The following is a 26,084-nucleotide window of genomic DNA, read 5'->3' as shown; positions in this document are numbered from 1 at the left end:
CTGGAAAAGTAAGCCTACTTCAAAGAATATTGATTACAAAAAAGAGATAGGGAGTTCAAGATTTTAGAGACACTACTAAACAATCAGTACTGTGAGTGAGGAAGAGGTTGGGCAGAGAAAAACAGAAAATAACAGATGGTCATCTCTGACTGTGAGCCCAAGTGCCAGGGAGGGTTGTAACTGCATCAGCTTTGATGGAGAAAGTTTGGCAAATGATAAATAAGAAGCAAAAAGAGAAGTCTGTCTCATTTCAGATATGTCTACTTTAAAAAAAGAAGGGTGCATCCAAGAAGACATTTTGCAAGTCAGGAAAAAGTGTCCAGACAGTAAAAAATTCTTGTATCATTACTAACCTGAAACCAGTCTGAACCAGTGAGCTGGGGGTCAGAAGGACAAGGGGAAATGGTTTTAAGTTGAGGGAGGGGAGATTTATGTTGGATGTCAGGGGGAAGTTCTTTACAATAAGAGTGGTGAGGTGCTGGAACGGGCTGCCCAGAGGGGTTGTGGATGCCCTGTCTCTAGAGATGTTCAAGGTCAGAATGAATGGGGCCCTGGGCAGCCTGGTCTAGTATTAAATGGAGAGGTTGGTGGCCCTGCATGTGGCAGGGGGGTTGGAGATTCATGATCCTTGAGGTCCCTTCCAACCCGGGCCATTCTTTGATTCTGTGGTTGTAAGGGGGACTGCCTTGCACATTCCACTGCCAAACTCCTGGGCTAGCCACTCTTTCATTTATGCTTTATGACAATGTTTGTTTTAACTTTGTATTTTAGATTTCTTATAATACTTTCCTAGGACTTGTTCTTGTTTTCTACACAATTATTTCTGTTCCATTTCCCTAGTACTTCCAGTACCATGAAGCTTAATTTTAATCCTTTTTCATAGTTATTTCCGTTGATTTTTATTTCTTTCACTGTAAATAGCACAAGATCTTCATATATCTTTTCAGTTTTCCCTTTCTAGTAGACAAAGCAGCTTAACTAGAATAGCAAATATGACCCTGCTCAAACAAAATCCTTCAATTGCAGTGAATTATCTGTCAAATGCTATGAATGTCATTTATTTTCTGGATGTATTTACACTAAATCTGTGACCACCCTCCAGCACACCTCAAGCTACATACCCTATCTTTATGACCTTATATTAAAATAAGAGGATGTCTACTTTCATATAGTATTTCCTTCAGTTCAGCCTCTTGTACATTAATGTGGTTTTTTTGTTTGTTTGTTTTTGGATTTTTTTTTTTCCAAGAAAAAATTCCCTAAAACTCAAGCCACCTGAAGAAAAACTAGCTGCAAGGGAAGAGCTACTTCAGGTGTTTCTGTTTTTCTTAGACTGGCATTTATCAACATAGCATATGCTTTCTGCCTTCTATGCAAAGGAGTCCATCCCTGTTAGATCTTGCTAACTGCCAGGTGTCTAAGAAATAGCTCATAGCAGCCTTAAGAGAACAAAAAATTCTGTTTCCTTAAGTGCAGAACAGTGTTGTAGTAGCTAAAATCTGAGCTAGTTTATTTCAAATCTCAACAGCACGTACCATCAACTCTGAAAGCTTCTAATAGTTATATTTAGCTCTCAAGAGGCAGTATCATCAGTGGGTACACCACAGCCACAGTAGTACCACATAACTTTTAGGATGTTTTTTCATCTGTGTAGCTTTGGCACTTTTTGTAACAGGAGTGTTACCATAGGATTTCTCACAAGATATAGTTCATGAAAAACACACTAGTGAAAAGAAATACCTCTTGCATTTCAGAATCATGGTAGGAGTTTGCCTTTTTAGTCAATGAAGAATATTTTATCCACTTTGCAACGGATGCTTCAGATCCTTCTTATTCTTTTCCCAGATGTGTTAATTTGGAAAGTAGCAGGCATAAATCATTCTTGATATCACAGGACTCTAGCTGCATTCATTCTAGACAGCATAGAAAGTGTTTAGAAAAGTAGTTTACAGGGATGTGTAATTACAGCAGTCACACAGCCTTTTCAGTGTCCACAGTGACCTTTGCCTTCTGGCCAAAAGCTAGGACAGTCAGAAGAAAAGATGGACAGAATGCTGATAGGTAACGCTTCATTGCCCTAGCACGTATTATTCTCTATGCTAGAAGTGAGATTTGGAGCCTGAATATGTATTTTTCATTATGCTATCTTTGCAATGTGGTTTTGTGTCTGAAGATATAAGTGAAGAAGGTCACACAGCGGTGATGACTTTCTGGATTGTCTTCATCATTGAATTGACTTCAGCTTTGCATTTAAAAAAGAAAAAACTAAAAAAAGGAGAAAGCAGAAGGATCTAAAAACTACATCCATGAATGTTTATTTGCACTGTTTTTCAGTACTAGGGGTTATTCATTCAAAATATTTTAAGAACAAAGGAATGTGTACCAATGAACATACAAATTGGCATGTAAAAATCTAACAGGTGGGTGGTTTGTGTGTTTTTTTTGTGGAAAGATATGTATGTTTATTTTGAAGCTAATATAAAAAGTTTACATGGGGCATTTGTAATTCAGCTCCTGCTGACAGCATTACATTTACTCCAAATAATCAGTTGATTTTCATAGGTCAAGAATCCATTGGTGTTTTCTCAAAAGGGCAGTACTAGTCTTTGTATGTCCCAACACTAAATAGTCACTAAATGTGATTGTAAGAGCAATAATCATAGTTACTGAAAGCAAAATGGCTAAGAGCATTATTTAAAAAACAGAATTCACTGTCTGAATGCATGCACCTCTGCCTTGAGTGATGACATACTTCATGAGAGTTGTGGTGGGAGAGTGGGAGTTGTTTCACCTACCTACTTACATTCAGGAGCTAAAGGGCTTCTTATAACTAGCCACACAGAAAGACACCATCAATACTCTCTGGTCTCTAAGAGCTCTAAACCAATTCACAGTACTGTACAAAACATTTTGAAAAGCTTTCCAGTGAAAGTTGTCTGAAATGAATAGGAATGGTTATGAATATACTGATATAAACTTACTTTGGTGTCAGGTAAAGTTACAGAGCAGGTTGTCTTGAGGGAGATTGTGTGACGTGTAGGACAGCTGGGGGATCAGGCCTAGCCAGCAAGGGTTCATGAAAGGTGGGTCCTGTTTGACCAACCTCATCTCCTTCTGTAATCAAGTGACCCACCTGGTGGATCCATGAGGATGACAAGGTGACTAGTTTGACTTTTGTGACTGTACTGTATTTCCAGAGGCTACTGATCATTAAAGCAAATGATGATTAGGATAGTTTGAAAGGCATAAAATCCTGTCACAATCTTCTACACCTTTGAATGTTCCCTGAGTTGATTCCATGTCAGCTTTGAACTTTGGCACAGCTTTTTCTTCTTTTTAATTACAGGATGAAGGAAAGTGCAGACCCTTGGAAGTAACAAAGCTGGAAGGAGCGGAAATAGGTGTTGACACGAGTCTGGGTAAACCCTTTGTTTTTAAGTGCATACCTCAAAGTGGAAACAGGATTTTCTACTTCTGTGCAACTTCTAACCAAGAAATGAAGAGGTAAGTGATCTTTCATTTTACAGTCAGATTCGTTATTCTGCTTTGGAGAGAGGATAACTGGATTTTTGGAGAATGTTTACAAGAGTTTCTATGACTGGTAGAAAAAAAAAAAGATAACCATAGGAAGATTGGTGTTTCTGGTTTTCTGGTTTTTATTTGCAATATTTTCAAGAGCATTTTTCATTTTCAGTTTACCTTTTTGTTATTTTGATAAGAAGGTAGTTTTTTCAACAAGTTTTTAACATTCATGCCCTCCTCAGGATTTCCCTGAATTCCCATGATTTCAGTTATCTCCAGAAAAAAAAAAATCAATCACACATATTCTCATACCTTCTCCACTATCACAAGTAGAAACTTAAATCTTCCTGTGGGTGTGAACTTTCTTGTTCATTTCTCATCAATAATCTCTCTTCTGCCCAACAAGGAGAGTGCAAGTCATAAGTACAATCCCCTCTTCCAGTTCCCTTTCTTCATTCTGTCACATCATTATGTTTTCATTTTAAATTCTAAATATTCCACAAAAACATGTCAGATCAGACAAGAAAAAAAATGAGTTTGGGTTTTTCTCACAGTTTGACTCCAAAAATATTATTTCTGCATTTCCCAAATACTGTAGCAGACAAAGAGACTAAAATCACTCAAAAGGCTGAAAAATAAGGACTTTTAGGCATAATTTTGAAAATGTAGTAAAACCCACTCTTTTTATTTCCCTTTTGTCTTATTGTGCATTATTTGAAACCTAAAGTTAGTAGGATGGCATTTTATAAAGTTGATTTCTCCACTCATCTTTTTATAAAATCTTAGTATTTTAGACATCCACTGCTGTCATACTACAGTATTTTTCACTTCGTTTTACACCATCCATGGCACTAAAAGAGTAAGACTGCCAACAAACAGCCTACTTTATTTGGTAATCTCCAGTTTCAGGATGCTTTAAATTTTCTACAAGTTTGTTATGTACATTATAATGATGACAGAATAATGGTCATTTATCCTGACATGGTGATGTCAACAGTTTAGGGGCAGGTTTGGCCCAGATCCATAAGTTCATAAGTTCATAAGTTCATAAGTTCATAAGGTTGGAAAGGACCTACAAGATCATCTAGTCCAACCATCCTCCTATCACTATCTCTACCCAACTACTAAATTAAGTCCTTAAGCACCTCATCTAAACGCTTCTTGAACAGCGCTAGGGATGGTGCCTCAACCACCTCCCTAGGCAGGCCATTCCAGTGCCTGACCACTCTTTCAGAAAAGAAATGCTTCCTGAGGTCTAATCTAAATCTTCCCTGGCGCAACTTGTGGCCATTCCCTCTCGTCCTGTCATTACTTATCAGGGAGAAGAGGCCTACCCCCTCCTCACCACAACCCCCCTTCAGGAAGTGGTAGAGTGCTATAAGGTCTCCTCTGAGCCTCCTCTTCTCCAGACTAAACAATCCCAGCTCCCTCAGCCGCTCCTCATAAGACTTGTGCTCCAGGCCCCTCACCAGTTTTGTTGCCCTTCTCTGAACACGCTCCAGGGCCTCAATGTCCTTCTTGTAGTGAGGGGCCCAAAACTGAACACAGTACTCGAGGTGCGGCCGCACCAGAGCTGAGTACAGGGGGATGATCACCTCCCTGCTCCTGCTGGCTACACTATTTCTAATACAGGCCAGGATGCTGTTGGCCTTCTTAGCCACCTGTGCACACTGCCGGCTCATGTTGAGCTGAGCATCAACCAACACCCCCAGGTCCTTTTCCTCTCTACATTCTTCAAGCCATTCTGCCCCAAGCCTATAGCATTGCATGGGGTTATTGTGGCCAAAGTGCAGGACCCGGCACTTGGTCTTATTGAACCTCATCCCATTTTGCTCAGCCCAGCTGTTCAGCCTATCCAAATCCCTCTGAAGGGCCTCCCTACCCTCAGGCAGTTTGACACATCCTCCCAGCTTTGTGTCATCTGCAAACTTACTGAGGGTACACTCAATTCCCTCATCTAGGTCATCAATAAAGATATTAAACAAGATGGGCCCCAAAACTGACCCTTGGGGGACACCACTCGTTACAGGACGCCAGCTGGACTTAACTCCATTAACCACTACCCTCTGGGCACGGCCCTCCAGCCAGTTCTCCACCCAGAGAAGAGTGAACCTGTCCACACCACGGGCTGCCAGTTTCCTTAGGAGAATACTGTGGGAGACCGTGTCAAAGGCCTTGCTGAAGTCCAGATAGACTACATCAACAGCCTTTCCCTCATCTACCTGTCTGGTCACCCAGTCATAGAAGGAGATGAGGTTGGACAAGCACGACCTGCCCCTGGTGAACCCGTGCTGGCTGGGTCTGATCCCTTTATTGCCATGCACGTGTCGTGTGATCTCCCTCAATATCATCTGTTCCATAACTTTCCCTGATACCGAGGTCAGGCTGACAGGCCTGTAGTTCCCCGGGTCTTCCTTACGGCCTTTCTTGAAGATGGGAGTCACATCGGCAAGCCTCCAATCTTGTGGGACCTCTCCAGATAACCAGGAATACTGATAGATGGCAGAAAGTGGCTCGGCAATCACCTCTGCTAGCTCCCTCAGCACCCTTGGGTGGATCCCATCTGGCCCCATGGACTTGTGGCAGTTCAGATGGAGGAGAAGATCTCTGACCATCTCTGCTTGAATCACAGGGGGTGCATTATGCACCCCGTCCCGGACTTCCAGGTCAGGGCAAGTACCATGTGGACAACTGTCCTGTCTATTAAAGACAGATGTGAAGAAGGCATTGAGCAATGGGCAGGATATCCATGACCAATAGGGCAGGATATCCATGGACCCACTCCCTGGGAAAGGTGAAGGGGGAAATGGGAAAGGGTAGGGAGACAGGCATAAAAACAAAACAGCATCAACGATCTGAGGAGGAAAACTAATTTATTAAATATCAGAATACAAAATAACACAATATAATTGGAATCAAAGCTAATAACTCAAATACAATGAGAGAGAGAGAGTGTCCAAAACGAAGGCCGTACGTTAAAGCTGAAGGCAAGACAGCTAGGGAACATCCACTGCTGAGATGAACAGCAAAGGGGAAGACTCTGGGATTTGTGTGTTTTCCTCTGGGTGGAAAATTCCTCTGGGGAATGTAGTTCTTCTTCTCTTCTGAGAACCAGGTACCCAGATATTCAGCAGTCCATGGACTTAGAGCATTAACTCTTTGACTCCCAGTGCCTCACATGATGTAATGATATGGAATACTGATAACAAAAATCATAAAACCATGGCAGGTGAATTATGTACAAAATGTTAAGCTTTATCCTGTCTTCAGTATTGCTCTAATTTATTACAGTGTTTTACAGAAAGCTGAAACTTACCTTTCTGCAAGTTAGAAGCATTTATTTAATCCACTAGTTTTCTATCCTGAAGGCTTGAATACGTCCTGAAAATTGCACATCTTTGAAAGCTGCCTACATCAGCAATAATTAAATGAGGTGGTGATGCATACTTACTCAGCTCTACAAAACTGAGCTATTCTCATTATTGGTCATTTTATAGGTGGCTGGAGGCTATGGAGAAAGCAGTGCATCCTGTCCATCAGGTAATGCTTTATTTGTGTGCGAAGTACGGTATAGTATACTGTGCAGAAGGCTGAGAGACCACAGATATTACTGTGTATAGCCCAGTGCAGATAGCAACATGGAAGCTGCAAACATTTGTTCAAGGCAGCTGAGTTGTGAATCAGCTCCAATCTGAAAGTCATATACACACATTATTTTGTTGCAGCAAATATATTTTGCTGCCATATGGTGGTATGAATCAAAATGTTCCCTCTCCAGATATCATCAGCTTTAAGCTAATACAGAAATATAACCTAAAATGAGACCAGTGGGAAGGTAGGAAGGAGAATGAGCACAGTTGAGAAGACTCTCACTATGACATGTGCTGCATAATGTAATACTGTTTAGAATAAAAGGAGAGAAGGGCTTAATATTCTTAGATTTTCCCTGTATGCCTTCCTTGATTGCTAGGTTTTTTGAGGCTATCTACTGTCACTTCAGACAGACTATTAGAAAGAGAGTAGTGGGAATATTGTTGAAGTTGGCCATTGTTTGACATCAAATATTGGTTTTTCAATTACATTTCCAGTGTTGACCTCACAAACCATTTTCACAACTAGAGTCTGCACAGAACTAGGGGTAGTGTCATTTCATATTAGCAGGCTGTCTTAAATTTCTTACCAAGACTATTTCATGTTTACCTTACAGAACCACGTGTGGGTAGATGTCACACTGCATAATACCACATTGCCACCCTTAGCAATCAAAAATCCAGAGTGCCTGGGTCTCCTCCACCAGTTGGACAGAAGCAAAGATGCCTGGATTCAGCACTACTGCATTCTGAAGGATGGCTGCTTGTACTTCTATGCCACTCTCCGCTCCACACCTGCCCAAGGTAGGGCTGGCTGATGGATTGCAAACCATTATTAAAGAAACATTTCATTGCAGTTTCCACGTTGAACTTTGACCACTAGTGAAAGTTTCTTATCAGCAAGTTCTCAGTGTTCTGTGAAGATGAGGGTAGGAAGAATAAACTCAGTCCCTTTTCATAAATTGTACTCTTCATTCCCCCATCTTTTTTTTTTAATGTCCAGTGGTCTGAATTTTTGTTTCTGGAACAGAGCTGATAAACATCTATGTACTTTCCTCAGAAGAGCACATGAGCAAGAGACATCACCCTCCCAAAGCACTTCCTAGCTGCTTGATTCCTTACCACTGATGGCTGAAAGTCTGTTGAAAGCTGTCTGACTACTCTGTGCTAGATAGCACCCTTGAAGGGAGGAACATAATAAGCTCTGGTTGATTTCTCCACAATTACCAGACTTTTATATAGCCTTGGCAATAGCAGAATACAAACAGAAAGAACTCCCCACCTGCAGCAGAGGTGGGTTCTGCAGAGTCTGGCCAGGTCTTTGCATCTGAAAAATCCATGATACTGTGTAGCAGTTCTTGTAACAGAGGAGGGATGTATCTGGCCACTTCATGAAGGCAGCAAGGTGATGTTACCAGGCATCCATCACAAACAACTTCGAGTGCCTTTGAATTTCAGGCACTAAGAGCCTGCAGACACAACTCTCTGGAACTTTGTATTTCAAAAAAAAAAAAAAAAAAAAAAAAGGTGCCCAAGGAAGAAGTGTGTTGGTTCCTTATCCCAAGGAAATTGGTAGCTGGAAGAAACAGAAAGGAAATGTACTTTTGCTTACTAGCCAGCTTTCAGATTGAAAGAGAAAACTTTTCTTGGTATTTACCTTTCACCTGCCAAATGCCATATGTCTGAAATGACCACTGAATTCCACAGTGAACTGAAATAAGTAAACTGAAGCTAAGACTTGCCCAGAGTAAAGCAAGGAATTAGCTGAAAGGCAAAAATCGAGTATTTCATATTAATGGCATTATAGTGACACTTTAAAAACAAGAGTGCATATAACAAAAATGTGATGAAGAGCAAATGCTGTGTAATTCCTTTCCTTAGCTAGCAGGTGTCAACTGAGATGGAGTTCCAATTACTGATGGCAGCATGTCAAGTAAGGAGAACAAATGCTTACTCCAGTATTTCTTTATTTAATTTTGAAATTTATATCCCTTTAGTGTTTAAAGGAAAAAAAAAACCACAATGGACAGATAAAACACAATTTACAAGTTTAACTTGAAGCAAGCTCTAGAATTAATTGACTGAAAGCAAATCCCTGAATCTTCCATGTTCATACAGCTTTCAAGACAAGAGTTAAGTGTACAAGAAACTGACTGCAGCACAAATAAATCTGTTCTCAAATTTCAAGTCCATACTCCTTTTCAGACCTAACTTTTAATACAATTTAATTTTATTATATGGTATGGCTATACAGGTTAGATTACTGTCTCATTGAACTACACATTTTGTGTAGCCATATTCACACTTAATATTCACTATTATTATGTCTTTGTATTCCCTTTTATCTATCAAGTCAGTACTTAAGAGTTGAGCAGGAGTGAGCTTATGTTCTAATGCATAATGCAACAGAACTGCTTCTTAAGTTCTAGTAGTTGGACAGACACATTTGTGCCAAAAAAATCTGGGAGCGTGAGCATTAACTGAGGAAAATTCAGTCTGTAACAATAAAAAGCTTTACCTCCTGTACACTGCTTTTCATCCAAAGAAGTATAGTTCTTTCCTAATACAGACACAGGACAGCGATGAAAGCTGACCTGGCAAAACTCGTACTGAATTCTGCACCCAGCAGCTGAGGGGAAAAGAGAAAAGAAATCTGATAGTAATCTGAGGATATTTGGTCAGGAAATCTTGTAGGAAGAGCAAATATGGAGGTCCATCCATATCAATTTTCAGAAGAAAACTGTTATTTTGTATTTTTCATATTCTGTATATGAATTCTGAGTAACTGTGGAAAGACCCATCACAAGTCATCTGGAAATTTTCTTTTCAAAAATGTTCATTATGCAGCTAGCAAGCAGTCATTTTCTAAATAGCATCTTCAATATATGTGATGCATACTAACTTTTTTTCCATCAAGGTGGCCTCTACCTCCAAGGATATATTGTAAGTGAACAGTCTCTGGGATCCAAGAGATCAGTAATCGAACTCAAACCTCCATCTGAAGAGTTTAAAACTTTCTACTTATGTGCCGAAAATGTAAATGAAAACAAAAGGTAAACCAAGATTCTTGATTCTATTTTATTTGCTAGACTTAAGCAAATTGGGAACACTGTAGCTTGGGGAAGATCTGGTGACAGCTTTCCTTTCTGTTCTCACTTGTTCCTCTAGAATTCCCTTTAATTCTAGCTTTAGTCACAGTGCAGTACATCATGTAGGACCATGTGAGTCATCAATTCTGTTACTGTCAGTGCTGGAACTGAAGCAATGCTGGATTGCAGTTTCAAAGGGAAACTGGATGAGGTGTCTCTCACAGTAACATAGGGGTTATTACCCTGCACAGAAAACCTATGTTACTTTCTCATTAGAGGAGCTCAAACTAGTGGAATGTATATCCTCCTCATTCCCAAGGATGATTTACTTCCAACAATGCTCATTAGTAGTAAAAATGAAAATTAGCCTATGAAATCGTGTTCCAAAGGTGAATCCTGTCATAGCAATTCAGTCAAATTCCATGGCTGACAGTGGAAGTTCTGATTATGTAAATCTTCTAATTGCAGTATTTGTATTCTAATTTAATGAACAGAGGACAAAGCAATTGGGTATGCTGGAAACTGCATTTAAGATATATAACTGTTATAGTTAACTCCTTTGTGTTCTACCCTTCTCCAAGCAGTATACACAGTAACAGATTTGAACAAATACCATTTATAGAAAACATGTTCCAAAGGGTATTTAAGTGCACTCATTACACCCAAGTATATACAACTGTTGGTCTTTCTTTTAGATGGATTACTGCTCTGAAGGCTTCAATTAATAAATGGTTACCCCTACACCAGGCAATCCAAGATTTCATGAACAGACCACTGGAGGAGACAAGGATGTGAGAAGAAGGCTTTCTTTTTTTCATGCCATGTCTTTTGGTTCATCTAGAAAAATGCTCTGACAGTAGGTAAATTTTAGTATTATGATTTATTCATCAGCAAATAAAATTCAAGTAATGTTGTCTTCTTTGTGGCTATCTTTATTTCATATTTCTACTCAATTCTGGGTTCCATGGGCCATGTGTGAAGTCACTTTGGCACTGAAGTTGTGAACAGATAGCAATATTTATCTGATCCTGTCAAAAGAAAAAATGTTGTATTTCGATTATTTGGTAGTACTTGATGTATTATATCCACATCACATTTTATTTGAAAATGAACCTTTTGCAAATACTGCTCTTTCCATCCCAAAGCTTTTTATATAGGTTCACCTCTAAGTTTCAAGGTAGTGTGAGGCTCAGTGTTAACTGACATATTAACAAGTACAGAGTATTCCTGGAGGAATGGAATATTTTTTTTAATATGAATACCCATGTTTCTTGTCAACATAAATTTTAATTTAAAAGTAGTCTTAATTTGACCATCTGCCATTTCAACACAGCATGTTTACTGAGCAGTATTCAAAGACATTATTTCCTCCAAAATTATCAGTAAAAAGACAGTACCATAAGTAAGTCTTCAACAAAGATAACATGTTCAGACATCAATGGTCACTGAAGCAGGTCATATATATAGTGTTCTATAATATTCTCTAACATTAAACTCATTCTTCCTATGAATAAATCTGGGCAGAGTGTTGTAGTCAACAGCTCCATGTGACTAGTTGTGTCCTTCAGGAGTCCAGTGCTGTTTAACATCTGTATCGTGATGGCAGTGGCATCAAATGCACCTTCAGCAACTTTGCTGGTGACAACAAGATGAGTGGTGCAGTTGATACAAAAGAAGGAAGGGATGCCATCCAAAGGGACCTGGGTGAGTTTGATAAGTGATCTCATAATGAGGCAACCTAGAATAAGTTCCCCAGGGAAGCAGTTGGATGCCCCATCCCTGGAGGCATTCAAGGCCAGGTTGGATGGGACCCTGGGCTGTCAGGAGAGAAGGAACAGACTCTGACATTCTATGAAAGTGATAACAGAGACAGTTTATTTGGAAAAATACAACTTTTAAATAATACAAAGCATATTTCTGATAGGTTGCAGGTGTGACTCACATGTGATGCCCCCATAACTGATTGGTTAGTAAGGAGTTAGCACGAGACAATCACGTGCCTAATTTTCTTCTCTGATTCATTGGCAGCAAGCAATTTCTTACCCTAAATTATAACTTTTTGCTATTTCCGTTAGCACAGCTCTTTTTTCTATTTATCTCTCTTTTCTTGCTGACTTTCTCAAGGACTGCATCTGACCAGAGTCAGCATTACACGCACCACAGCACATAGGCCCTAGGTCTTAGCCTAGGCTGACATTATCACATCCTCCTCTAACCAAATGTCTCTATACTGGGCAGCTTGATCTGATGGATAGCAAGCCAGCCCGTGGCAGGGGTCTGGACCTAAGTGATCTTCAAGGTCCCTTCTTACTGAAGCCAATCTCTTGATTCTGTGATTAAGCGGAATCATTATTTATCTCATTATAAAAAAAAAGTGTCTAAATTCACAGCTTCACAGATACTGCATCATAATGTCATAGTTTACTATTTCAGTTTACTACTTCAACTTACTAATGAAGCATCCTGCTTTCAGTTGCAGTGAAAAGCTGGAAAACAAAGAAAAAAAAAACAGTGGCAGCTTAGCTGTTTTTACCCTCAGGTGGTTGTTGCCAACCTCACTTATGGAAAAGATGTTAAACTGTCACATTTTGTAAGCCAGAAGAAAAGATTGTGTGATAATTTCTCATTTTTTCTCTCATGCAAAACCAGTTGATATAGTTTGAGCAACTGCTGACAGCTTTACTTTTATCCTTATAGGAAAAATATATCGGGAGAACAGTGATAAACATATGTCACAGGGAAAACCCTACTTCCATCCTGAGATTTGCAGGTCTTTTTTGATCTTCCCATGGGACAAAAGAATGACATCTCTAGCTTTAAAGAATATTTAATCAAGCGCTACTTTTTCCAGCCTTCGAATTATTCCAGTATAGCCAATACAATATTGCTACCTTTAAACTTGCAACATTACAGATGGAAACTCAAGAAAACAGTCTGAAAGCATTCCTGAAGGATCATGAAAAGAAACTCTCCAGAAATTAGATAGATCAGATTTTTTTTTTTTTTAAGAAAACAAAGGTACATACTTTGCAATGAAATAAATTTGATTTAGTCACCAAAGATGAAGTATCCAGCCATGACATCTTCAAATCTAGGTTTCCCCAAAGGCTGGAGAATTTAAATCTTTGAATTAAGTTCCCCCTTCAGCCTTCAGCATCTAAGTTGCTGTCCCATTTTACCTTCTTTCTTTTTCTTTTTTTTTTTCCAATTTCTTCAAAAGAAAACACAGAACATGAAGCTGGGTAACCTGGTCTGTCTCCCATCAGCATAGCTATGCAATCACCTAGTATCTCACCGTGGGTCATTTGTTTGCATTCAAGACTCTATATTTATTGCTAGATACACCCACATTCAAGGCTTTCCTTTCACTGCCAGGAGAAAGATAGCTATATTGAAACCAGAACACTTCCATTAGCAGAGTATGATATTCCGCTGAGAAGAAATGGGGTCATGTACTTGAAGCATGATTTATTCAGATGGTTAGCTGCACTCCAAATGGAGCTCGTTTTCTGCCCTGTTCAGCAGAAAATATGTACAAGGCTCTACAGAGGGAAAGCCACAGAAGGTCACAAATGCATTTTCCACAAAGGAATGAGTTATTTAGCAGGAAACACTCTGGGGCCACAAAAACATTGCAAAGTGCATAATTCCTTTTTGTAATGTGTTTCTGAAGGACACAGGTGTGCGAGTTTGGTTTTTTCCCTTTCTTTGTGTCAGACTTTCAAATCTCATTTACCAGAAACAGAAAGTCATTTTAGTGGAAATATTTCTGAATCTTCCAGAGTTAATCCACCCTTCAACATTAATGATGAAATACACATTAGCCAAGGCTGAAACACTGCAGCACTCTATGACAAAAGTCTGACTGCCTAACACCCAGACTTTACTGACGAGAACACTTAGGCCCATTCCCTCATCGCTGGCATTATGCCCATTCACAAGATAACATGCTAATTATATCTGAGTGCAGAGGAAGGATTGCTGCAGTGTGTAGAATGTGACATCTCTTATTCAGGATGATCTTCTCAAGGGCAGTTTATGCCAGCCAAGCCAGATACTTCATAACAAAAAGTCTTGTGGTGTCAGAAGTGATGCTTTTCTTTTTGTGCAAAAAGAAATGTGGCTTCCACCTACAGGTTTCACTATTAGGAGATTTCCCAAAAATGAAAAATAAAAAGTGATTTCTTAATACTTTAGAACATCCAGAAGTTTTGAAAATTATATTCTTTTTCATTTGGGTGTTTCATTATTTAATATTGTATCAGCTAACATTGTGCCTGTTTTTATAATGTATGCTAGTAATTTCCTAATTTTATGTTGCTGAGAACAGCTGTTATCCTGCATCAGCTGAAATTGCTCATTTTCATTGCAAGAAACGAAAGCCACTTTGATTTAGAGAAAGTAATTGGAAACCTGACATAGAAGAAGAGATATTTCAATTAAATGTGGCATTTTTCCTTAAACGTTCTAAAAATAATTCTAGATTTCTACAATTTACAAACATATCTGAAACCATCATTTTAATGAATGATATTTTGCAGTAAATTTTGGACATATCTGCCCTTCATACATAAACCAATTACTGTTACTTTTAATGTTGCTTTGGATCTACTAGGTCTTTGTTTTTTTTCCTAAATGGTGTCACTGCTCCAAGTTCTGAAGCAGGAAGATGTGTGACTTTTAAAGCAACTCTATGAAGTTTTGGCCACGAATTCTCTAAGAGCTAATCTTAATCAATAGAATACAAAACATGATAAACTACTCTAATTCCACACTAGATGATTGCTGCTGGATTCATTGTTCCTTCAGTGCTTTAGCAGGTGTACCACTTAGATTCAATAAATTCAGTTCACTACTTTGGCCAAGAGTTTCATGGATAAAAAGATTTCCCAGCACAGGAAAAGAACATGGGCTCACTATTCTCCAGTTACCACAGATGAAGGTTTTCTAAAGTAATATGAGGAGAAATAATTGTAGTCAGGCCCAGTACAATAGCTTGCTACTTGTCAATTGCTCTGGGAACATTCTTACAATTAAAATGTTTTTCACACTGAGAGAAATAAGAAAGAGAGTTGTTGGGAAGGACATTTTCTCTGGGAAACCACTAAATATTCCATGGCCACTGAATTCCCAAGTCTCACCTGTCAGTGAGGCTCAATTCACAGAGACCTGCTGCAGAAAGACTAGCAGTTGCTCTCTGCTCTGTCACTCTCTGCCCTCAGGTGCTTCACCAGGCTAGGACGGCAGGAGAGGAAAATGCAACACAGGAAAAATAGCTGCTTCATAGAACCATAAAATTATAGAATCAAAGAACAGTGTGGTGTGGAAGGGACCTTAAAGCCCAGCCAGTTCCAACCCCGTGCTGTGGGCAGGGCTGCCACCCACCACCAGCTCAGGCTGCCCAGGGCCCCATACAACCTGGCCTTGAACGCCGCCATAGATGGGGCACCACAGCTTCTCTGGGCAGCCTGTGCCAGGGCTTCCCCACCCCGAGTAAAGAATTTTCTCCTAATATGTAATCTGAACCTCCCCTCCTTTAGTTTAAAAACACTTTCTCTTGTCCTGTCAGCCTGTCCTAGCTTCTCCACTGGAAAAAAAAATAACACCTCCTTCTAATGGGAATAAACAATAACAACTGAGGCTCTGGGCACTCCACTCAATATCAAGAGAAGCACCAGGTCTTCGATACCTCTATACAACTAGCATTTTATAATGAAAGTATTCTTATTTGCTGGTGATCAGAAATCACAGGATGAGACTTTCCTGTAAGGAAATTTGGCATCATACTTGTGTTTGTGTTGTCACCCAGTCCAAAAAGATGTAGGGAAATTTTACTGATGGTCCAGCAAAGCAGGCAGTGAAAAAATGCTCTTAGAACAGGTAAACAATAACTAAATAAATATCCTGAACTTTCCTCTTTAAATAAGACATTGTCATTACCACTGAAAAGTTGATTTTGAAACAGAAATGGAACCACTAATTGGAGATTAGGTGGTACATCCCTGAAGGGAAGAGTGTGGGTCTGGAAGGAAAAGTCTCAGTATCTATAGTGCACAAGGCAGCAGGCATGAGAGCTAGCAGGATGTCACTAAAGGAAGTAGCAGTGCAGCAAGTACATGCCAGCTTCTACTTTGTGTTTCTTTGTAGGATAGAGATACCTTAAGATGCGGCTCATAAATGAGCTTGAAAATACATGGATTTTGTCAACTAAGAAGATCTCGGTATATGAACATAGAAAAGAAGTCTGATGAGGGAAAGGAACAAATCTGTAAGAGTAAAAGCAAAAAAGTGCAAGCATCCAGGCTCAGTCTGAAACACAGAAGCAACCTCAGCTGAAGCTGCATTCATTAGAATCCAGTGTCAAGTAGACAGCATGAAGGAAAAAACATCCTTGCTGAAATCCATAGGGTAAAGGTATAAGAAAAGAAATATATGTCAGGTAGTCACTGCTTTCTAAACAAAGAACAATGGTACACACAGTGTTGGTGGAGACAAGAGGAGTATTCTCACAGTATGATTTTAGTAGAGGTAGGAAAATCTGTCCTGATTCAACTTTAGATATTGCTAAACAGAAGACAAACTGACATCTACTTCTGCACAGGATGAAAGTCAGAACAAATTCACATAATCCCTGAAAAACTGAATCCCAGCCTGCTACACCTCAATTACTGTAAATACCTGTGGTAGCAAACACAAAAGTTTGCACATGTATTCATCAGTCACCGTTTCCCATGCATTTAGAGTACATTCACTGCTGCAAAAGCTGCTAATTTGCAGTTGCTCAACTAGATATCAAACAATTTGAACTGGTCTTCAAAGCTGAGTAAAGCATAATCCCAACAGTATCACTAATAAAAGCAGAGAAATATGACCAGATGCTTTTAAAAATTCGTCCTAGGGGCCATCTGTGGGAAGAAATGTAGGCTGTAAATAAGATACGGTAGTGAAAGGAAACACTAAGGCTTTCAGCTGAACATGTAGGAGTTCCACCTACAGCAGAGCAGTGCAAGCAAAGTAATCCCACAGAACACACCACGTGGCAAAGAGGGAGCAGACACCTCTGTCAAGAAGAAAAAGAATTCAGATCAAAGACACAGTCACAAAAAGGAAGTGAGAGTTGGTAACAGAGACCCTTACCTCATCCTCACATTAAATAAATAAATAGATGCTGCATCTCCAAGCAAGTAATTGTACAAGGAAGTCTAACAGATAGTTTTCCAGGGATGGTGTATCTCAAACCCTGGCTGAGGAGGATGAGCAGACTGCTCATGTTGAGAGTCTGATGAAGGTGCATACTGACGCAGAAAACCAGAGCAGATGAGACATTAAGTGCTGCAAATGTCTGAAGATGAACACCTATCAGAGAGAAAATTATTATTTGTTTCTCTCAAGAAAGGCTCCATTCTTTTGATCTGGATAAGCTAGTGGTGTCAGGGAGCAGCACTGGTGCTGGAGCCTCAACACAGCCCCTGTAGGTTCCCTCATGCACTTCTTCACTGGGATAAGCACTAAGTAACAAGCAACAAACATCAGATGGTAAAGCCAAGCCTTAACTGCTGAACAGATTTTATGCAAAGCTTGAGTGGACTTCCTTACATTTAGCACACACAGGCTCCTGTGGGATTCCAGTGAGAACCTGAAGGCAGCTAAACATATGGTCAAATCAAGTGACGAAGGAATCTCAGCAGTGTACAGGGATAGCCAGGCACCTGTCTAGGCTCTGTTTATTCTCACTGAAAACTTTATGATAGAGTTTATTTTTCATGATGCAGAAAGAGTTTCAGCAGACCACTAAAGAACAGAAGAAAGTTGGAGTTGTCCTAACTTCCTTGCAAGCCTGAACAGGAGTTATACTTGCTATTAGAAACACAGTTCTGGCAAATCCAAGCAGTAGGACACAGCCAGAGCAGGTAGCCTTTGGCAGCAGTCATGATGGCTCTGCTCAAAAGGAAGGCTCCGGCCAAGAGGAAGCTGAAGCTGCTAGTTAAGTTCTTTGGACTGAAGGACACTATCAGCTTATTACTGAACAGAAAGTGCACTGACAGCCATTAGCAAGCATTGTGAAAATGACGGAGAATGATATGTTCAGCAGATGGAGAACCTGGGAGAAAAAATTCACTGATGACAGCAGGTGCGTGGAGCTTGTATGTCCTCTGTTCTTCAAAATGAGATAGAGTTTTGCAAGTGCAGTTTACAAAAGCTACGTGAGCTTCCAAGGAAGCCAACAAATAACAAAAAAATGAGGGTGCCAAGGCAGGAAAAAATCCACAGTTGGCCAAGTGAAAATTAAAAAGTAAAAATCCTTAAAATTAATTTCCTACCACCAACAGATGAAGAATTGCATTAAAGAAGACAATTTACATAAAAGGAGAACAAGAAATTCTCCTGGCATAACAAGGGCAGACATCTCAAAGCAACTTCCCACCAGAGTACTGAATCCTGCTTGCAGCAAGGAAGGTAACGTATTTACTAGCTAACTCTGAAAGAGCAACTGAGAGAATGCATATGTAGAGCGCAGGGAATGCACTGGGATGGGTATTAGAGCATGTCAGTCCAAAACATCCTGCAGGGAGGTTCAGGAAAGGTATTCTCTTTTTTCCATCTTTCAAGCAGAGATGGAAACTACTTTTCTGATCCATTTGTAATTTTTACTATTTGGTGCATTGAATCTACTTATTATTCATACACGGAGAACCTAGTATGAAAGATGGTGTTACCACAACACAGATACACGAGATAGCAAAAAGAGATACTAACAAATATCACGGAGAATATCTTCACAGATTGCCAAGAACGTAAAAATAAAAATAAATATTCTGTAAATTAACTAAAATACTCCTGTACCAATACTGATCAAGGATCAAAAATGCCTTATTGCCAATGATCTGGAAGATGTTGAGGAGTAAATATTACTTGTTCCTGGGGGATATTTATGGAGAGAAGAAAGATTTCACACTTTTGATAATCTAAGTGGCCTGTACTTTGAGAAAAAAAGGTGGAGAATGTTCACAAGATCTGTTTTGCTCAGGTGATGATTAGTCTGCAGAAGAAGTGAATATAAAGGTCTCCTCTTGAAGGTCTTTAAATGCATGTTCTGACATTCAGACAACATACAGCTAAAAATTGAAAGACTGAGGGAAAATTCAGAGAAAAGAGTTAACATAAAATGAAAATTTGCAATAAAATAAAATAAAATAAAATAAAGCCATGTGCAGTAGATTACAGCCCACAATAAACAGATGCAAAATGTGTTTTCTGTTAACAAAACTAAGGTCGTATCCTTTAAAATAAACCTGAGATGTTGCACTGGAAAATGAAAAAAATGAGATTCTTTCAAAAGAAAAATTGAACACAGCAGGGGTAGTAAGCCTATTATGGAGAGTTACAGATATAACTGACAGACAGTAAAATGAGAATTTGATAGTAAAAATGAATTGTTCAGCAATCAAGAGACCCAGTAGCATAAGGCTACCCTAGGTAAAAGCAAGAGGTAGGTTGCTTGGTTGCTTGATCTGTAAATTCATTCAGTACAGGCAAAACTCTTCTGTCATCTGGCTCACAGGAGGAAGGAGATAGGAAGAGCAACAGGAAAAAGTGTAAGTAAATGTAGAATTTAATACTGTATACATGAAGCTATCTCATCACATTCATCACAACAACACTGTGGAGAGAACTGATCGAGTCTGCCTCCCTCTGAGAGAAATTTGGATGAAAATCTGGTGTATATAAGTGTCTGCATACAATGAGAGAAGAGGTGAAGAGAAAAAATGATACAAAAGCTTACAGTGAGTGATAAGGACATACTCTGACACACTTGTAACTACATTTATTGTTTTCTGCTGACAAAACTAAACTGTTATCGAAAACATCCTCCATTTCTGTGTCTTGCAGGTTGTTTCACTTGAGGTTTGAGCAAGGCTATTTAAAATATTCATGGTTGAAATTACACATGCACGTGTGCACAGGCAAGGATTGTACTGCTGTCACTACCTTTAGCTTGAACCTTATTCAGGTCAGCCTAGACCCTGTGGGACTGTAACTGTTGTTTACTGTCTGGTAGCTCAGACATGATTTTCTCTGGAGATGGCTGCCCAGAAACAGCCTTTAGACAGAATGGAAACTCTCTACCAAGAAAGCCCCAAGGGAACAGCTTGGAACTCTCTGCTGAGAGGATAAGAATGTATAATAATAGAACACCAGACCTCTTTTAATTGAAAATGTGAATTTGTTTGGTTTCAGTTTATTTGCTCATTTGTTTGCTTGGAGTGCCAAACTAGCATTCTTACAAGAGCAGCGAACCCAGAAATTTCAGTTCAGGGATTTGCAGCTTGATAGAAGGAAATGAAGAGGGAGAGCTTTTATTCTCTTGCCCCTTTGCAGCCTCTGTCTAATTGCTGTATAGGGGGGAAGAACAAAGGCTTGCCAGAAATATCTATACATATCCACCGTGCAGCTGCTTGCCCTTGATGTCTTGTAAACGGCACTGCAATGAAAAACAAAGCTCTTCTATTGTAGGAGATAAGATTGCAATGCAAAATAAGGATGGTATTGGAGTATGGACACTGAAGAACTATTCAGCTGTGACAATTGATGTAATTACCAAAGATCAGAGAAAAGAACATTTGAAAGCATTTTACATTAAGAATAATCTGATAGAGATGCTGCAACTTTTTACATGTACCAGAGTTCACCTTGCCAAAACATAAAAGCTTTCTTAATTCATTAAAGGCACTCTTGAACTGTAGTTTTATGCTGGCTGGGGGAGTCTGTTCTAAACTGATTCATTGTTGATATCATGATCAATAAAATTTATAATAATCTAAGCTCTCAAAAATCTTTTGTGCTAAACAAATTTAGATTGGAAGCACTCTATATCATTTTACTTACTAGTTATAAAAAAAATCTTAGTGACCTGTGCCAGCAGAGATTTTTTTCCCAGGGTCAGTACTCATAATAGTAGTCATAAATATTTGATACCATAACATTGAAATCACACTTTTTGATTCCATTAGCATCGAGTTAGTTTTTTTTAGGGTTGTTGCTGTTGTTGTTGTTGTTGTTGTTTTTAACCAAGTGAATAAACCTGCTATTTCTGCTGGTTCTTTCTCCTCCACATGACTTTGGACTTTTCTTCCCACCATTATATCTCCCTTCTACTATGCAAAGTGATCACAACTAAGAGGGAAAATTAGGAAATGCTAAGGACTAAATTACACCTTAAAATAATTTATTCCTATGCAAATCAAAGCATTCATGAGAATCTGTACAGAATTTTCTAACCAGCAGCAATTTAACATATTTCACTTACTTAAGCATGCAGGGAAACAACTTACATTAGAGTCTTTGAAGTCAAATGTGGGGCACGTACAAGGAATGCCAGACAGAGCATGCAGTTCATGGAAATGTTTATGCATTAGTAACCTAAACACATTCAGACTGTGGAACAGGAACAAACAACTCAATACAGCTAAACTCAACTACATGTTTATATTAAAAATAATAATAATTAAAAAAGCATGATGGTTTCTGCAAATGGAACAGTTCTCACGTGCCAGTCTAAAATGGATCGTTGGTTGATCAAAAATAAACTGTGCATGCATAGGATCTCAGCTTTGAGGCTGAAACTGAAATACAGACTTTCTCATCATTAAGGCAAGCCATTGTATGCTGAGTTCAAAGAGCCTGAAGGACTTGCTAGGGTGTAGGCAAAGAAGCAGAAGTGTCTTACAGATGTGGTAAGAAGCCCTTAAAGGAATCACCTTAAGGTTTTTGGCATCCTAGCCGCAGCACCACCCCACAGCTTTGGCACTCCAGCACAGGAACAGCAATTGGTAGGTAGGTAGGAAGCAATGATTAGTGGAGTTTATGGAACATCTTGGTAAGAACCAAGCTTTGACTGGTGTACTCTTCTCTGATCTCTTTTTACTCAAATAGACATTGGTGACAGTAGAAGGAGTGCTGTAAATATCCATGTGGCAGTGACTGTGCTGGCCAACTGGCTGAGCAGGCAACTGTAAGAATTAAAATCTTGATGTGCTGACTGGAGCAGACAAAGAGGAGCAGCAAAGTAGAAGGAGCTTCAGGAGCAGAAAAGGAACAGGGAGGAGAAGAAAACCACATGTAAAAGAAGTTGGAGGTATGGGGAAACACAGTGCAAATGAAGCACAAGGTGGCAGAGAAGATGTCCAAAGAAGTGACGGGATTGTCCTCTAGAAAAGCTGGTGCTTCATGTGGGCAGAGACAGCAAGGATGACAGAAGTACAGAGCGAGCGAGTAACTTAGGACAGTTATCTCATACACATACGTACATATTTCAGGCAGAAATGGGGAAGGGGATCATTCTGTTTTGGCAGATTCTCCTCGTTTGAGACATATTATTATCTTTTATAATGGTGGCTGCCACTGGAACCAGAAGAAACTGATAACCTAGAAAATCCCCTCAAACCTCCCTCTGCACAGCAACTCCTGAAAAATAGCCATTAGAAGTGTAACCTATTTAACTTAAGTAGGTTAGCTTACTTAAATAGTGTCTTGTGGAATAAATGCTTGAATTCCTATTTCAGCTTCAAGATGACCTTGGTGTGTCAGCATGAATATGTGCAGATGACAGCAGACTACAGGCGGCGGAGTGCACTGTTTGATGTAGTGAGCTGCTTATGAACAAGCCTGGCAAAAACAGATGACCTGCTCTACAGGGCAGCATTATTCCCAACCATTTGTATTATCCAATCATGTCTGTGTACACTCTTCATTTGCCTTTATTGCCATTAGTGATCATCAGAAAACACTTTACCTCAGATCTACAGATCATCTCCGGTATTACATCATTCCCTCGTGGCCTCTCTGAAAACAAAGATCGTGTGTTGGGAGACACTGCAGCTCTGTCCTTGAACACTAAACACAAGATTAATCCTCTTTAAAAAACAATGAGAAAGAGGTGGGAAATGTTAAACAATTTCTACATCTCTGATACCAAAGGAAAGCTTTTTGTGCCTGCTGTGGAATATTATACTAAATATATTTTTGCAAAAAAAAACAATTGTTATAACTGATGATAATTGACCAATAGTTGTTATAATAGATACCTACTCTTATAAGTGCCAGAAAATGATATGTTTGAACTTCTGTAGCCAAAACCAAAGTAACAGAACTCCACAAGAATACCGTTCTATCTGCTGTACTGATAGATAACATTTCACTTTCAATCTTGTGACCAGAAAAATTAGATTGCAATCAGGCAAGATTCCTTACTCAGCTTTTTTCAAAAGAAATCAGCAATGAAATACTAAACATGAAAGTGCAGAGACTGTGATGGGAGTCCTGCAGGGACAATGTCAGAGACAAAAGAAGGGGAAAGTAAAACTGGACTGATAATACAAGTAAGACTACCTGTCATATTATGTACAAATGAAACTGCAGTCTGCATTCCCAAGCTACTGCAAAAGTTTCTGCATCTTCATGATTATTGAAGATGATCTACATACTACACTGTCCTTTACAGCAGAAAGCTTAAATGCAGATATTATACACAAGTCTGGCAGCCACAGTAGAGAACACCACTAAACTCTGAAATAAAAATGCCTCTAATTACAGACCAGATACACAAGGCAGCAGGCCTTTTCTATGGTATGTTGAACTCATCCCAATCTTTCACACACTTTTTAGAGGTGCTTTCCTTGTAAATTCTGCCTTTGATGGGTTGAAACTAGTTTGGCTGAATGGTCTCCCCTTAAACATGGGTTTCATAGCTATTAGTAGAGATATGAGACTCTGAAAACTTTCTCCTGACATTGCTTTCCAGTAGCTAATCCAATCATTTCCTTTCCACTGAAGAAAGGCTTAATAGAATGTAGTTCAGGTAAGTATAGCTAGTATATGTGACCCAGAAATACATCATAGCTTTTAATGGTCTTCACATCAGACCTAATATATATTTATACTGGCATAATATTAATACATTCTGATTAACATTTTCAGACAGTATTTCTTTTCCTTTATTTTTTTCCTTGTAATGTACATATGATTTAAATAAGTTTATCATCTTTATTATTATCACTTTAAATGTTTGTGTTTTTTTTCTAGGTGGGTGAGATAAGCAGCATGGAAGGAAACAAAATCAAGAGTGAGAAAAATTTAACACCTCTGGCTTAAAAAAAATCTATAATTTACATAGCCTCTTATCATACAAAAACACATTTTTGCAACAGAATTATCAGGGATATCAGCAGAGGCTTGGAGAGAAAAGTGTTTATACATTAACAGTTCCTGTAGAATCCTAGGAGGTGAATAAATTAGAGGTTGCTTTTTTTCTGGGAGCTACTCAGCTGAGGGCCAATCCTTTTCTTATTCACATTCTCAGCAAATGAAGAACAGCTATTTTTAAAGATATCTGTGACAGACACTTACAGCCAGGTTTTCAGGAGTGCTGAATACCCACCCCAGTAGGCAGGAATCAGCAGGAGCTGCAGGCACTTGGCCTCTAAAAAGCAGAGCTATATATTTCACTTAACTTTCTCGATATTCCATTGTTACAAGGTAAAGTATGTCACAATTTCTACCCACACTGTCACTGGCCTTTTATCATCACACATTGTTTTCAGTCTTGGCATAACATTTTTTTCTTCACAAGCTAAATGTAATGCGCTGCGATTTAATGACATGTGAACATACGTACATGCACTGTATTTATGTATCCTTTGAATGGACACATAAAAACCTGAAAAAGAACAATGAATGCTAAGTATTTTTCCTACACTATAAACCCTGTGGAAAGTGTCATTATCATATACTCAAATCATTATTTAGTCCCAGAGAATATAGGAACCTGATAATGATACCCTGACCAAAGCTAAACTCTTCAAAATGCTGCGCTATTGTCTGTAGGTAGAAATTCTGCATTGTGAATCAATATAGTCTGTTCATCAGAGCACTTAAAATTGTGAAATGTCTCTCTATATAGGGAGATATCAGTAAAAATGACATGAAGAAATTCAATCAAATGCTGCCACACTCATGACTGAGGAATCATAGATATTAAAATGCAATATGAGCTTCTCATAAACACTGCCAGCCAAACAATGCCTTACTGCATTAGATGATAATCAGCTGCCTATGCAGACAGCAAGCAGCAGAAACTATGTCAATTCCCTGAAGGTGGAAAACTATGTTAAATCTTCCATTTTTGACCTACAGAGGAAAGACTTCAGTTATGAAGATCACAATTCTGCAACAAATAATACCAGACATTTATCTGCAACATATTTTTAACTGGGTTCTTTTGCAGGTCAGATAAAGACTTCCATTCCTATCTGTAGGAGATCTATTCTGTCCTTCCTTTTATATTTATTGTTACAGTTATAGGAGGAAACATCCTAGTATATGCAAGAGCAGATGTTTGTTTGTGAAATATATCTAATTAATTACTTGAATGGCTGTAGGCAGAATTCATAAGCACTACCCCAATACGTAGGAATTAAATCCTATGTGTTAGGGAGAAGGGATTATGTTCTGAGGAAATTAGTCTTTCATATAGATAGGCTTCTCAGCAATTATTTCTGGAATACATTTGAAATACATCATTCACAATGTGTTCACATTCAGTGCTCAAACAATTCAAAAAAGCTTTCAACTCAGAAGACTGGCCAGATTGCAAGTGTCCTCTCCATATAGCTACTGTGTGTTTTTGATCCAGATAAACAGTGACTTTTGCAAAGCCTCCACTAGTGATAGCTCTTCTGAGAGCAATGTGAAGTGAAATCAGTCTTTCTCACTGATGTTCTCTTCCTTTTCCATCATGGCTGCTTTTGAAAAAGTTCCTGGAACAATGTGTGAAAAGGCAAGCTGAATAATCCTGCTCTCTTAGAGCTAGCCTCTCCAGAATAAG

General features: G+C 39.0%; 2 protein-coding genes across 3 annotated transcripts in view; one reads left to right on the top strand and one right to left on the bottom strand.

The window, feature by feature from the left end:
* Positions 1–11,086, top strand: part of LOC136053500 (uncharacterized) — a 40,867-nt gene extending 29,781 nt beyond the window's left edge. For both annotated transcript variants that reach the window (XM_065744227.1, XM_065744226.1), the window contains exons 9-13: positions 3,347–3,504; positions 7,020–7,062; positions 7,730–7,916; positions 10,030–10,165; positions 10,897–11,086. In XM_065744227.1, coding sequence (XP_065600299.1) covers positions 3,347–3,504; positions 7,020–7,062; positions 7,730–7,916; positions 10,030–10,165; positions 10,897–10,996 — 624 coding nt within the window. In that variant the 3' untranslated portion in view covers positions 10,997–11,086. The remainder of the gene's footprint in view (positions 1–3,346; positions 3,505–7,019; positions 7,063–7,729; positions 7,917–10,029; positions 10,166–10,896) is intronic.
* The window catches only part of MACIR (macrophage immunometabolism regulator), a 523,245-nt gene that overhangs the window by 463,213 nt on the left and 33,948 nt on the right, over positions 1–26,084 (bottom strand). The window lies entirely within an intron of this gene.

Source organism: Cyrtonyx montezumae, unplaced genomic scaffold (assembly GCF_038088225.1).
Source record: "Cyrtonyx montezumae isolate F1298 unplaced genomic scaffold, pur_monq_1.0 scaffold_30, whole genome shotgun sequence".
NCBI classification, from domain to species: Eukaryota; Metazoa; Chordata; class Aves; order Galliformes; family Odontophoridae; genus Cyrtonyx; species Cyrtonyx montezumae.
The sequence above is the reverse complement of the archived record's forward strand: the minus strand, read 5'-3'. Positions and strand labels throughout refer to the sequence as shown.